Source organism: Heptranchias perlo, chromosome 18 (assembly GCF_035084215.1).
Source record: "Heptranchias perlo isolate sHepPer1 chromosome 18, sHepPer1.hap1, whole genome shotgun sequence".
Classification (NCBI taxonomy): Eukaryota; Metazoa; Chordata; class Chondrichthyes; order Hexanchiformes; family Hexanchidae; genus Heptranchias; species Heptranchias perlo.
In genome coordinates, this window is record NC_090342.1 from 57,156,693 (window position 1) to 57,169,570 (window position 12,878).

At 46.1% G+C, this 12,878-nt stretch overlaps 1 protein-coding gene across 2 annotated transcripts in view; it reads right to left on the reverse strand.

Annotated features, from left to right (window-relative positions):
- Window positions 1–615: 615 nt before the first annotated feature.
- Window positions 616–12,878, reverse strand: part of kdm5a (lysine demethylase 5A) — a 241,156-nt gene continuing 228,893 nt past the window's right edge. The window contains exons 25-28 of one of the 2 annotated variants that reach the window (XM_067999950.1): window positions 11,902–12,064; window positions 3,753–3,973; window positions 2,814–3,212; window positions 616–1,832 (exon numbers count right to left, since the gene is read on the reverse strand). In XM_067999950.1, the coding sequence (XP_067856051.1) occupies window positions 1,626–1,832; window positions 2,814–3,212; window positions 3,753–3,973; window positions 11,902–12,064 (990 nt within the window). In that variant the 3' untranslated portion in view covers window positions 616–1,625. Of the gene's footprint in view, window positions 1,833–2,813; window positions 3,213–3,752; window positions 3,974–11,901; window positions 12,065–12,878 lie in introns of those variants that run through there. The other variant, XM_067999951.1, reaches the window with a different exon arrangement.

Consider the following 12,878-nt stretch of genomic DNA (forward strand, 5'->3'; position numbering starts at 1 on the left):
AATCAGGGAAAGTGTTTGTGGTAGGAATAAATGGAGGAGTAACCCACAGGAAATAAATTCCACATCCACAGAGCTACAGGGCTTTCAGTGTCAGCGTGTGTGAGCTGCTAAGGCTGGCTACGGGTTCAAGTGGGGCTCTTTTCTCTAGAAAGGAGAAGACCGAGGGGTGACCTGATTGAGGTCTTTAAGATTATGAAAGGGTTTGATAGGGTAGACGTAGAGAAGATGTTTCCACTTGCAGGAGACCAGAACTAGAGGTCATAAATATGATAGTCAGTAATAAATGCAATAAGGAATTCAGGAGAAACTGTTTTACCCAGAGAGTGGTTAGAATGTGGAACTCACTACCACAAGGAGTAGTTGAGGCGAATAGCATAGATACATTTAAGGGGAAGCTGGATAAACACGAGAGAGAAGGATATGTTGATGGGGTTAGATGAAGAAGGGTGGGAGGAGGCTTGTGTGGAGCATAAACACCGGCATGGATCTGTTGGGCCGAATGGCCTCTATCTGTGCTGTATATTCTATGTAAGTGTGATGTAAATTCCATTTCCCCAATCTTAACATCATAAGCAAAAAAAATCCCACAACAAAAAAAAATCGGAAAACCACCAGTTGTTGTTATGGTTGCTGTATTCGGTTTGTAACTTGCAACGATCGATTGCCGCTCGGACTTGGGTAAAGAGGTTACATCCTGATACACATTACATAGACAAAAAACATTCTCCTCCCCCCAAACGGGTTTACGAAAAAAAAAGAATTATGATAAATAAAGAGAGAGAAACATCTACAAAAAGTCTAAATAGCCTAGTATCTTACAGCAAAACCTGCATAAATACATAAAATTACTGGGCAACTAGGAAGAATGTGTTTGTCCCCGTTAGTTTAGCTAGGTCCCAAGGCATAATTGGTACTCCATTAAATGTCATCTCATCTGTGCGCTCTGTTTCGAGGTATTGTTGCTCCCTTGTTCAACAAGGGAACTCTGTACATATGCAGCATCTGAAAGTATCCGTTCAGTGGATTCACAACTCATTTTATCCAAGACAGACTCCAGGTGATGCAGGAAAGACATTTACACTTGGTAAAACCTGCCAATACCTGACTGTGACACACCCTACATTTTTAAACAAAGGGCCTGCTCTAAAGCTCGTCAAAATATGGAAAAGGTGTAATACAATTAAAAAAAGTCCAAATTCAAACTGTCTAAACAGGTCTCAATATAATTAAAATTACTTTAAATGGAAGAGGAGAAGGTTAAAATACTTAACTCTTAAAACTAATGACATTCTTGCCCTTTTGCTGAAGAGCTGGAGAAGAGCATTGTGCGTGCCTGACGGGGACATATTGTGGAAGCCAGCTCCCCCTTGCCACTCTCCCCATCGTCCCCTCCCCACTCCCCCGAATGCAAGGGGTTTTCTTTCCATGTACTGTGTGGAGCACAGAGCAGTCTCTGACCCCATTTTTTCACAATGCTAATCTTAACCATATTTTTCAAGTCCATTCTTAAAAATGCAGGGTGCAAGGGATTTCTTTACAGAGTGCCGTGCACATCAGTTCTGACCGTGGTCCTGTTTTAAGCCGATAGCTTGACAGTACTTTCTATTAAAATCAGTAACATGGGACTAGCTGCTGTCCTTTGAGTCCTCAAAGAAAGATGTGGCAGTGTGTGTTCCAGGCAGCCCTTGCCCTGCTGCTCTGATGCCCGGAGCCACTTGCTTGGTGCACCCAGTACAGATGTAATCCTCATTCTCTGCGAGCTCAGAAGAGACACCCACACAGACCTGGTGGAACCATTCGTCACAACCTCCATCGCACTGCACCCAGTCAACCTGTAGCACACAAACCCACTAAATGTTACTCACACAACACTTGGTAAATCTGTCATATAACTCACAAGTTGTGCTGCCCATTAATTCCAACAGAAACCAGAGCAACTACAGAAATGCAGTCCAGGCAGACTATGTGAAGATTACATTGCGCAGGATAATACTGACTAAAGCAACGCACTCACCGCAAACCTAACCCACATTCATTTCATCAAAAGGCAGTTGGGAATGAAAGGGGGGGGGGGGGGGGGGGGGGAGAGAGATAGAAGCTGGGAGCAGCACTGGGGGGGGGGCGGGGAAGAGGAGAAGGAAGGAGGGTATCAGCATTAACTGAGAGGGTGCAGAGAGGGGAGAGTTTTTGCATGAACTGGAGGGGCAGGGGAGAGTACAGCATTAACTGGGGGGTGGGGGCATGGAATGGGGTGCAGTGTCTCTGTGAACTGGGTTCAGAAGGGGTAGAGAATACCTCAGTGAACTGAGGCAAGGTAGTTAGATGTGGGAGTGTGACTGCAAAGGCAGCATTTGGGTAAATGATGGCATGGTTAGACGTGAAAATCCAAATGTCACTGTTTTTCCTTTTTTTAAGATTAAAAATCTATTAATTGTGAGATATAAAAATGCTTAAAATTAACTTAAAATGACTAGATCTAACTGCCATTCACCCAATAATAATCTATTCAAATATCCAGTGGCACTAGATCTTGAACAGTACCAAAGTCCAGCACTATGACACACGACCAACAAACATCTTGATCCCAATTGTCAAGGAGACAAGTGTGAGTAACAGACCAATTATATACAGCCTGTGTTAGAGAAGGTGCTCAATAAATTGCCCATTACTGAGCGCTACAGGCATTTTAAATGGGGTATCCATTGTACTAATGCGCGGAACTAAGCCAAGGACAGATTGAACTGTAATCTGTCTTGCTCCTGGCCCTAACCAGCAATGGTTGCCATGGGTGCTGGAATATCATGACTGCTAACCTCTTCTCCACAGGGCCGCTGACAGTTCAACGCAGCACAAACAGCATTCTCATCCTCCGAGTCCTCTGCTGCAGACCAGTCCTCCCGAGCTGGTAAAATCACTTTCTTTTCTTTCTTCTTTTCTAACAATTTCTCAGCACTCTCTTTGGATTTATCTTTTTTCTTCTTCTCTTTCTCTTTTTCCTCTTTGCCCAGTTTCTTCCCTAGTTTGCTCTGTTCTTTCATTTTCTCAGGGTTCAGTTTTAGCTTTTTCTTTTTGGGCTTGTCAAGCTTTCTCAGTTCCTTTAACTTCTTGCTTTCCCCTAAAAACAGTTCTGTTTTTTCCAATTTTCTCTTTCGTTTTTTGTCAGAAGAATCCTTGACTTTAATTCTGATGGACTTTTCCTCTGGGCCATCGTCCTGAAACACAGCAACAGTTATCAACGGAGGAAAGAGAAGGAGACGCTGCCAACCCGTAACTTAGTATGGTATGTACTACAACGGCACAGGGAAACACAGGAACAGGAAAAGGTCATGGGGTCTAAACAGGACAGTTCCCTTTCCACTGATCAGTCACACCAGCCCTTCTCACCAAACTCCCAATCACTTCACCCCATTTATTATACTTCCGTTTGCCTCTGTCCTCCCTGATAACCTATTCCACAACTCCGTTACACATTGGGTGGAAAAAGTTCCCCGACCTTTCTCCCTACTCCCAACTTAGTCCTTTTTTTAAACTTGTGTCTCCTCTGCTCTTTGGAGTTGAGAGAACGGAAGCTCAATCTCCTTAACCTTTTCTTGTACCTGGAGCTCTTTTTGCTGCCAGCATCAAACCCTCCCAGTGGCCTGGCCACTGACAGCTTATTTCCACAGTGGTAAGATGATGAAGGACTTCCTGTACAAGAAAGCTGAAAGGATAGGGGGAGAAAATGGAATCAGGAATTGGATGAGGAGAGATACCTCCAATATCTGCAGAAACCTGTCCTCAGCCGGAAGGTGCGTAGCCTGCAGTATTCTCCAAATATGCTGCGTCTCATCTAGGGAAACTTCCAGAAGATCTCCCACCATCATCAGCTCCTCCAGCTGAACCTTGGCGGTGTGTGACAGCTCCAGGACAGGGGGCTCCAAGCTACGTGGCACCAATGGCGTCTTACGGGGTTGTTTTCTTGGAGTTCCTGTACCTGGGGGAACATATAAGTTAACAAGTGGTATCTGTCAATTATGTGGTCGATGAGCTGCATGTCAACCAAGACAGTTACTTTGATTGAATTTTAAAGATAATCTTTGAATAGTAATGAGCAACTACATGTTTCTCAGTCAAAACTGACATGGCAGAATTGTTTGAGCCATACTCTCGGCAGGACCCGCACCCCGTACCTGGCACCCTTCGCCTGAGGAGGGGCTTGCTCGGTCACTTCAGAGGGTAGTGAAGAGTAAACCACATTAGTGTGGGACTGGAGTCACGTACAGGCCCAGACTAGGTAAAGACGGCAGGTTTCTTCCCTAAAGGATATTTTGGATTTTTTGCAACAATCCAACAGCCTCCAATTTAAAATTCTCATCCTCATGTTTAAATCCCTTCAACGCCTCACCAATCCCAAACCTCCCACATCCTAAACCCTCCTTCCTTCTGACTCTGGCCTCTTGTGCATTCCTCCGTTCATTCATGCCTTCAGCCGCATAGGCCCACACTTGTTTCCTCCCTCCTTCAGAGCCTCCATCTCTCACCCTCTATCAATGCCTCCACTTCTCCATCTTCCTCCCTCCTTCAATGCCTCCACTTCTCCATCTTCCTCCCTCCTTCAACAACTCCATCTCTCCATCTCCCTCCCTCCTTCAACTGAGGCCCCGTTTGCCCTCTTAGGGGTACGCAAAAGATGCCATGCCACTATTTGAAGATGAGCATGAGAGTTCTACTGGTGTTCTGGCCGATATTTAACCATGAACCAACACCAAAAACAGATTATCTGGCCATTTCTTTCATTGCTGTTTGTGTGATCTTACTGTACGCAAATTGGCTGCCGCATTTCACAACATTACAAAGGTGACTATACTTCATTGGCTGTGAAGCATTTTGGAATGTCCTGAATTCGCGAAAGGTGCGATGCAAGTGTAGGCATTTTTTTCTATATAAAACAACTCTTTGACCAGGCTTTTGGTCACCCCTCCTAATAATAATCTTCTTTGGATCAGCGTCCATTTTTTCTTCCGATTACGCCCTGGGAGTTTTTCTATGTGACGGAAGTAAATGCAAGTTGTTGTTGTTGGATACTGTATAAAAGCACTTTTTTTGCAAACTTTTCCGTGATATGACCGTGGCACAAGCAACAACAAATTACATTTATGCAATACCTTTAGCATAAACAATATACCAGATTCTTCATAAATAGACATAGCCCCAGACTCTTCCATCACCATCCCTGGGTACGTCCTGTCCCACCGGCAGGACAGACCCACCAGAGGTGGCGATAGTGATATACAGTCAGGAGGGAGTGGCCCTGGGAGTCCTCAACATTGACTCTGGACCCCATGAAGTCTCATGGCATCAGGTCAAACATGGGCAAGGAAACCTCCTACTGATTACCACCTATTACCCTCCCTCAGCTGATGAATCAGTCCTCCTCCATGTTGAACACCACTTGGAGGAAGCACTGAGGGAAGCAAGGACACAGAATGTACTCTGGGTGAGGGACTTCAATGTCCATCACCAAGAATGGCACGGGAGCACCACCACTGACCCGAGCTGAAGGACATAGCTGCCCGACTGGGCCTGCGGCAGGTGGTGAGAACCAACATGAGGGAATAACCTACTTGACCTCGTCCTTACCAATCTACCTGTTGCAGAGGCATCTGCCCATGACAGTACTGGTAGGAGTGACCACCGCACAGTCCTTGTGGAGACCAAGTCCCGTCTTCACACTGAGGATTGTGTGGCACTACTATCATGCTAAGTGGGATTTGGTGGGGGGCGGGCAGGGGAGGGAACCAACTTAGGCTAGTGAGGACAAAAGGCCTGTGGGGATTGGCATGGGATAAAATACAGGCAGTAGAGTTTGGACATGCTGAAGTTTATGGAGGGTGGGAGGTTGGCAATGAGTTGGAATAGTCAAATCTGGAGGTGGCAAAAGCATCAGTATGGGTGTGGGTATGAGCAGTGGAAAGGCTTAGGTAGGGGCGGAGGATGACGATGTTACGGAGATGGAAATAAGAAGTCTCTGTGATGGAGAGGATTTGGGGTTGGAATCTCGGTTCGGGTCGAACAGGGCACAGAGGTTGTGAACAGTCTGGTCCAGACTGAGGCAGTCGCCGGTAAGGGGGATGGAATCAGTGGCAAGGATACAGTTTGTGGCAGGGGCTGAAGACAATGGCTTCAGTCTTCCCAATATTTAGCTGAAGAAATTATGGCTCATCTGAGACTGGACATCAGAGGAGCAGTCTGACAACACAGAGGCTGTGGAGGGGCTGGGAGAGCTAGTGGAAAGGTAGAACTGGGTGTCGTCAATGACGCGTGGAACCTCACCCCATGTCTACAGATGATTTCACTAAGTGGCAGCATGTAGATGAGGAAGAGGAGGGGGCCATGGATGTATCCTTCGGGGATTCTGGAGGGGACGGTGCAAGCAAAAGAAAACATTTCTGGAGATGCTCTGGCTAGGATCAGAGAGGCAAGAGTGGAACCAGGCAAGGGCAGGCCTAACGAGATGGACAGTGGAGGAGAGGTGTTGGAAGAGAGTGACACAAATGACCGTGCCAAATGTTGCTGAGAGATCAAAGAGGATGGGGATCACAGTCACAGGGGATTCAATCATGACTGTGGCTAGGGCTTTCTTGATGCTGTGAGAAGGGCTGAAACTGAACTAGAGAAGTTTGAACAGGGAGTTACATTGTATTTACAGCAAAGAAACAGGTCATTCTGCTCAACAGGCCATTCTGCTCAACAGGTCCATGCCAGTATTTATGCTTCACACAAGCCTCCTCACTTTATCTAACCCTGGCAGCATGTCCTTCTATTCCTTTCTCCCTCATGTACTTATCTAGCTTCCCCATAAATGCATCTAAGGTAGTCGCCTCAACTACTCCTTGTGGTAGTAAGTTCCACATTCTAACCACTCTCTGGGTAAAAATGTTTCTTCTGAATTCCCGATTGGATTTATTAGTGACTATCTTATATTTATGGCTCCTAGTTTTGGACTCCCCCACAATTGGAAACATCTTCTTTAAGTCCACCCTATCAAAGCCCCTTCAAAATTTTAAAAACCTCTATCAAGTCAGCCCTCAGTCTTCTCTTTCCTGGAGAAAAGAGCCCCAGCTTGATCAGTCTTTCCTAATAGTTATAACCGCTCACTTCTGATGTCATCCTTGAATATCTTTTTTCCACCTTATCCTTTGAGGGTCCAGGACAAGGGGGCATAAGCAGTTCAGGGGTGATGTCAAGAAGCACTTCTTCACACAAAGGGTAGTGGAAGCCTGGAACTCTCTCCCTAAAGAAGCTGCTGAAACTAGTTGAATTGAAAACTTCGAAACTGAGGTTGATCGATTTTTGTTAGGCAAGAGTATTAGGGGTTATGGAACCCAGGCAGGTAGATTGAGTTAAGATACAGATCAGCCATGATCTAATTGAATGGCAGAACAGGCTCAAAAAACAGCTGAAAGAAGAGAGTTCAAGACTAGAGCGGAGGAGGCAAGGGAAATGGCAGGACACAAGAGCAGGTACACAGATGGTTTCAACCTTACTGAAGACGTCCATGAGCTTCTCATATTTGATGTCTGAGGTGAGGGTGGAGAGGCCAGGGGAGAGGAGTTTAAGAAGGTGACAGGTCGCCAAAAAAAAGGATGGTGTTGCTGGTTGTGCGTCAGATATATGATATTTTATAAATGATTAGAAACTAAGGACTATAGAGGAGTAAAGCGATTTAGGAGAGCGATTTAGGAGTCCAAGTAGACAAATCATTCAAAACCAGTAGACATGTACAAAAAATAATCAAACAGGCTTTTGAATTGTTGACCTTTATCTCAAGGGGTTGGAATACAAAGGTGACAGGTCGCCAAAAAAAGGGATGGTGTTGCTGGTTGTGCGTCAGGTATATGATATTTTATAAATGATGAGAAACTAGGGACTAGAGGAGTAAAGCAATTTAGGAGTCCAAGTAGACAAATCATTCAAAACCAGTAGACATGTACAAAAAATAATCAAACAGGCTTTTGAATTGTTGACCTTTATCTCAAGGGGTTGGAATACAAAGGGGAGGAAGTGATGCTTCAGTTGTACAGAGCCTTGGTCAGAACCCATCTGGAGACTGCGTTCAGTTCTGGGCACCGCACCTCAGGAAGGATATATTGGCCTTGGAGGGGGTGCAGAGCAGATTCACCAGAATTATACTGGGGCTAAAAGGGTTAAATTTGAGGCTAGGTTGCATAGACCAGGCTTGTATTCCCTTGAGCATAGGAGATTGAGTGGTGATCTAATTGAGATGTTTAAAATGTTAAAAGGAGAAACTATTTTCTCTGGTGGGGAAATCAAGAACAAGGGAACATAATCTTAAAATTAGAACTGGACCATTCAGGAGCGAAATCAGGAACACTTTCTCACACAAATAGTAGTGCAAATCTGGAACTCTCCCCGACACCCCCCACTCCAACCCTGCAAAAGGCTGTGGATGCTGAGACAATTGAAGCTTTGAAGACTGAGATGGATAGATTTTTGTAGGTAAGGGTATCAAGGGATATGGAGCAAAAGCGGGTAAATGGAGTTGAGGTACAGATCAGCCATAATCTAATTGAATGGCGGACTAGGCTCGAGGGGCTGAATCGTTATCTCCTGTTTTTATGTTCCTAGGACTTGAGTGCGCAAAAATCAGGCTGTACCAGGAGGAATGGCAAGGATGGAAGTCTGTTATAGTTTTCCTGGGATGCGGATTAAAGGGACAGTGGCAGCGTGGATACGAAATTGGTTAAGAGACAGAAAACAGAGAGTAGTGGTGAACGGTTGTTTTTCAGACTGGAGGGAAGTATACAGTGGTGTTCCCCAGGCGTCAGTATTAGGACCACTGCTCTTTTTGATATATATTAATGACCTGGACTTGGGTATAGAGCACAATTTTGAAGTTTGCAAATGACACAAAGCTTGGAAACAGTGAGGATAGCAGCAGGCTTCAGGAGGACATAGTCTTGTGAATGGGCAGACTTTTTTTTATTTGTTCATGGGATGTGGGCGTCGCTGGCGATCCCTAATTGCCCTTGAGAAGGTGGTGGTGAGCCGCCTTCTTGAACCGCTGCAGTCCGTGTGGTGACGGTTCTCCCACAGTGCTGTAAGGAAGTAGTTCCAGGATTTTGACCCAGCGACGATGAAGGAACGGCGATATATTTCCAAGTCGGGATGGTGTGTGACTTGGAGAGGAACGTGCAGGTGGTGTCGTTCCCATGTGCCTGCTGCCCTTGTCCTTCTAGATGGTAGAGGTCGCGGGTTTGGCAGGTGCTGTCGAAGAAGCCTTGGCGAGTTGCTGCAGTGCATCCTGTGGATGGTACACACTGCAGCCGCAGTGCGCCGGTGGTGAAGGGAGTGAACGTTTAGGGTGGTGGATGGGGTGCCAATCAAGCGGGCTGCTTTGTCCTGGATGGTGTCGAGCTTCTTGAGTGTTGTTGGAGCTGCACTCATCCAGGCAAGTGGAGAGTATTCCATCACACTCCTGACTTGTGCCTTGTAGATGGTGGAAAGGCTGTGGGGAATCAGGAGGTGAGTCACTCACCGCAGAATACCCAGCCTCTTGTAGCCACAGTATTTATGTGGCTGGTCCAGTTAAGTTTCTGGTCAACGGTGACCTCCAGGATGTTGAGGGTGGGGGATTCGGTGATGGTAATGCCGTTGAATGTCAAGGGGAGGTGGTTAGATTCTCTCTTTTTGGAGGTGGTCATTGCCTGGCACTTGTCTGGTGTGAATGTTACTTGCCACTTATCAGCCCAAGCCTGGATGTTGTCCAGGTCTTGCTGCATGCGGGCTCGGACTGCTTCATTATCTGAGGGGTTGTGAATGGAACTGAACACTGTGCAACCATCAGCAAACATCCCCATTTCTGACTTTATGATGGAGGAAAGGTCATTGATGAAGCAAGCTGAAGATGGTTGGGCCTTGGACACTGCCCTGAGGAACTCTTGCAGCAATGTCCTGGGGCTGAGATGATTGGCCTCCAACAACCACTACCATCTTCCTTTGTGCTAGATATGACTCCAGCCACTGGAAAGTTTTCCCCCTGATTCCCATTGACTTGAATTTTACTAGGGCTCCTTGGTGCCACACTCGGTCAAATGCTGCCTTGATGTCAAGGGCAGTCACTCTCACCTCTGGATTCAGCTCTTATGTCCATGCTTGGACCAAGGCTGTAATGAGGTCTGGAGCCGTTGTAGAGAATTGTGAAGTGATACATTTTGGAAGGAAAAATGAGGAGAGGCAATATAAACTAAATTGTACAATTTTAAAGGAGCTGCAGGAAGAGGGAGACCTGGGGGTGCACATACACAAATCTTTGAAGGTGGCAGAACAAGTTGAGGGGCTGTTCAAAAAGCATATGGGATCCTGGGCTTTATTAATAGAAGCATAGAGTACAAAAGCAAGGAAGTTATGCTAAACCTTTATAAAACACTGGTTATGCCTCAGCTGGAGTATTCTGTTCAATTCTGGACACCACACTTTAGGAAGGATGACAAGGCCTTGGAGAGGGTGCAGAGGAGATTTACTAGAATGGTACCAGGGATGAGGAACTTCAGTTTTGTGGAAAGATTGGAGAAACTGGGATTGTTCTCCTTACAGCAGAGAACGTTAAGGGGAGATTTAATAGATGCGTTCAAAATTATGAGGGGTTTTGGTAAGAGTAGATAGGCGGAAACTGTTTCCAGTGGCAGAAGGGTCGGTAACCAGAGGACACAGATTTAAAGTGATTGGCAAAAGAGCCAGAGGTGACATGAGGAAACATTTTTTTACGCAGCGAGTTGTTATGATCTGGAATATACTGCCTGAAAGGGAGTGGAAGCAGATTCAATAATAATTTTCAAAAGGAAACTGGATAAATACTTGAAATGGAGAAATTTGCAGGGCTTTGGGGAAACGACAGGGAAATGGGACTAATTGGATAGCTCTTTCAAACTGGCACAGGCACAATGGGCTGAATGACCTCCTTCTCTGCTGTGTCATTCTATGATTTTATAGGATGGGGAGTCACTTGGTACAGAAGCTAAGGCAAGAGAGAAGGGAAGGGGCTTGGGCAGGAATGAGCTTCAACCTTTCCCAATAGATCATGACCAGTTCATTATTAACATAAATCCTGTAACTTGTATTCTCCAAAGTAGCCAACCATTGCTGTATCTAATGGTAGTTATCATGCATGTGGCTCCCAAATATAGACAGCTAGTGCCAGTAGGTTGAATATCTGCAGAAAGTTTTTACGTGGTGTTTGTGTGGTCCAGCTAGATCTGGTGCTGGAAAAGGGAGGAAATTTTGGAGATGAACTCGGGATGGGGCTTGGGTGGGTGGCAGATAACACAGATTTTAAAAGGTGAGGTGGGAGGGGTGGAACAAGGTGAGATGCTCGAAGGAGAAGGTACCATTATAGTTTAACTTTGGTCACCCATTGTCAGCAGCTAGTGGGGGGTGGAGGAACATTTTCCCCAGTGGTCATGGTTTTGATGGTCTCTTCAATTCCTTCCAAGAGGAGAAGAACATTGTGTGAGTAGCAGGATCCCAATCTCTTCTCTCCAGCTCTGAGTCAACCAACAACTTGCCTCAGTCAGTGCTATAGGTTTCATTTAGGAATGTGTCACATGACCTCATCCAGTGTCAGGTTTGAGTACATTAGTCTAAAAGATTATCAACCAGTACACTTAGCGAGAATTCCAAAAGTAAAAGTTGACAAAGAGCATACAGAAATCATAGATGCTTTAGAAGGAACAGTGCCCTGCTTGGAAAGGAGCTTGTATAATTCATATGTAGAGATTCATTGTGGGTAGAAAAGCTATATTCTTTCAAGTTTGTTGGTGAAGAAGTCACCTGAAGGCAGCTAGCTCAAGAGAGGAGGTATATGTTAAACAGGATGGTGCTCTAGAGCACTGCCAGACTGACCTTGCGAGCAGGACTTTGATGCTGAAGAATAAGCATGTTCGGCACAAAAAGAAGGTGCAGCTGGCCACACATGTGACACCACTTCCTCTGCTTTTATTGGAATTTCTTCATCACAGAACAGGTTTGGCTCCAAGCTACCAGATGAGACACTGCTTGCACCATCCTGGTAAATAAAGAAAACTTTCACAGTCTGAGACCAACACTCCCCAATGCACATAAGGACCCCGATATTTACGGGGAGGCGGGGAAGGACCATGCTTGCAGGGGGTGGGGGGGGGAAACCTGGAAATCCCGGGAACACAGAGGTCCTGCCGAATATAATAGCAGCAGCTTATTATCATTTTTTAATTCTGTTTCCCTCCCAGCAGCAGCCAGATTGACAGTGGTAGAAGGCCGCAGCCAGGGACAATTTGGGATGTTGTGGGTGGGCTGGACCGGTAATCGGGAGGGACGGAAAAATTGCAGGGCGGAAGTACGGGAGGGTGGTTGGCAGATTACAGGGCAGAATGTTCGGATGGTGGGTTTGGGGAGGGGCACAGGGTTGGCCAATTGCAGGGCAGGCCGGAGATTGGGGGGGTTTGGAGGGGTCTGGAGGGGTCGGCTGGCAGTGGGGAGTGGCCCCGATCGTCAAACAGTTTGTGTGAGGAGCCAGGGGAGCACTCCTGCTGGAAAAGCACTTTTACTGTCTGCTCCCGTCTCTATTTCATTGCCAGGTTTCCCGAGTCGGCCAGCGTTAAATTTAGATCATGTTCCCAACTGCACTGTGTGAGCCTGATTTAAATATTATAATGAAGTGCCCTGACTCTCCAAAACGGCACCGTATGTGGCGGGTTGGGGCCGTGTTTCGCGATTTTAAATTTTTACCCAACCCCCACCCCTGACCCTCTCCCTCCTGTCACGAGGAGGTTAATATTGACCCCAAGGTGTCTGCTCATACAAGACTAATTCACAGCCTAATGGGTTAAAAGTAATGCACA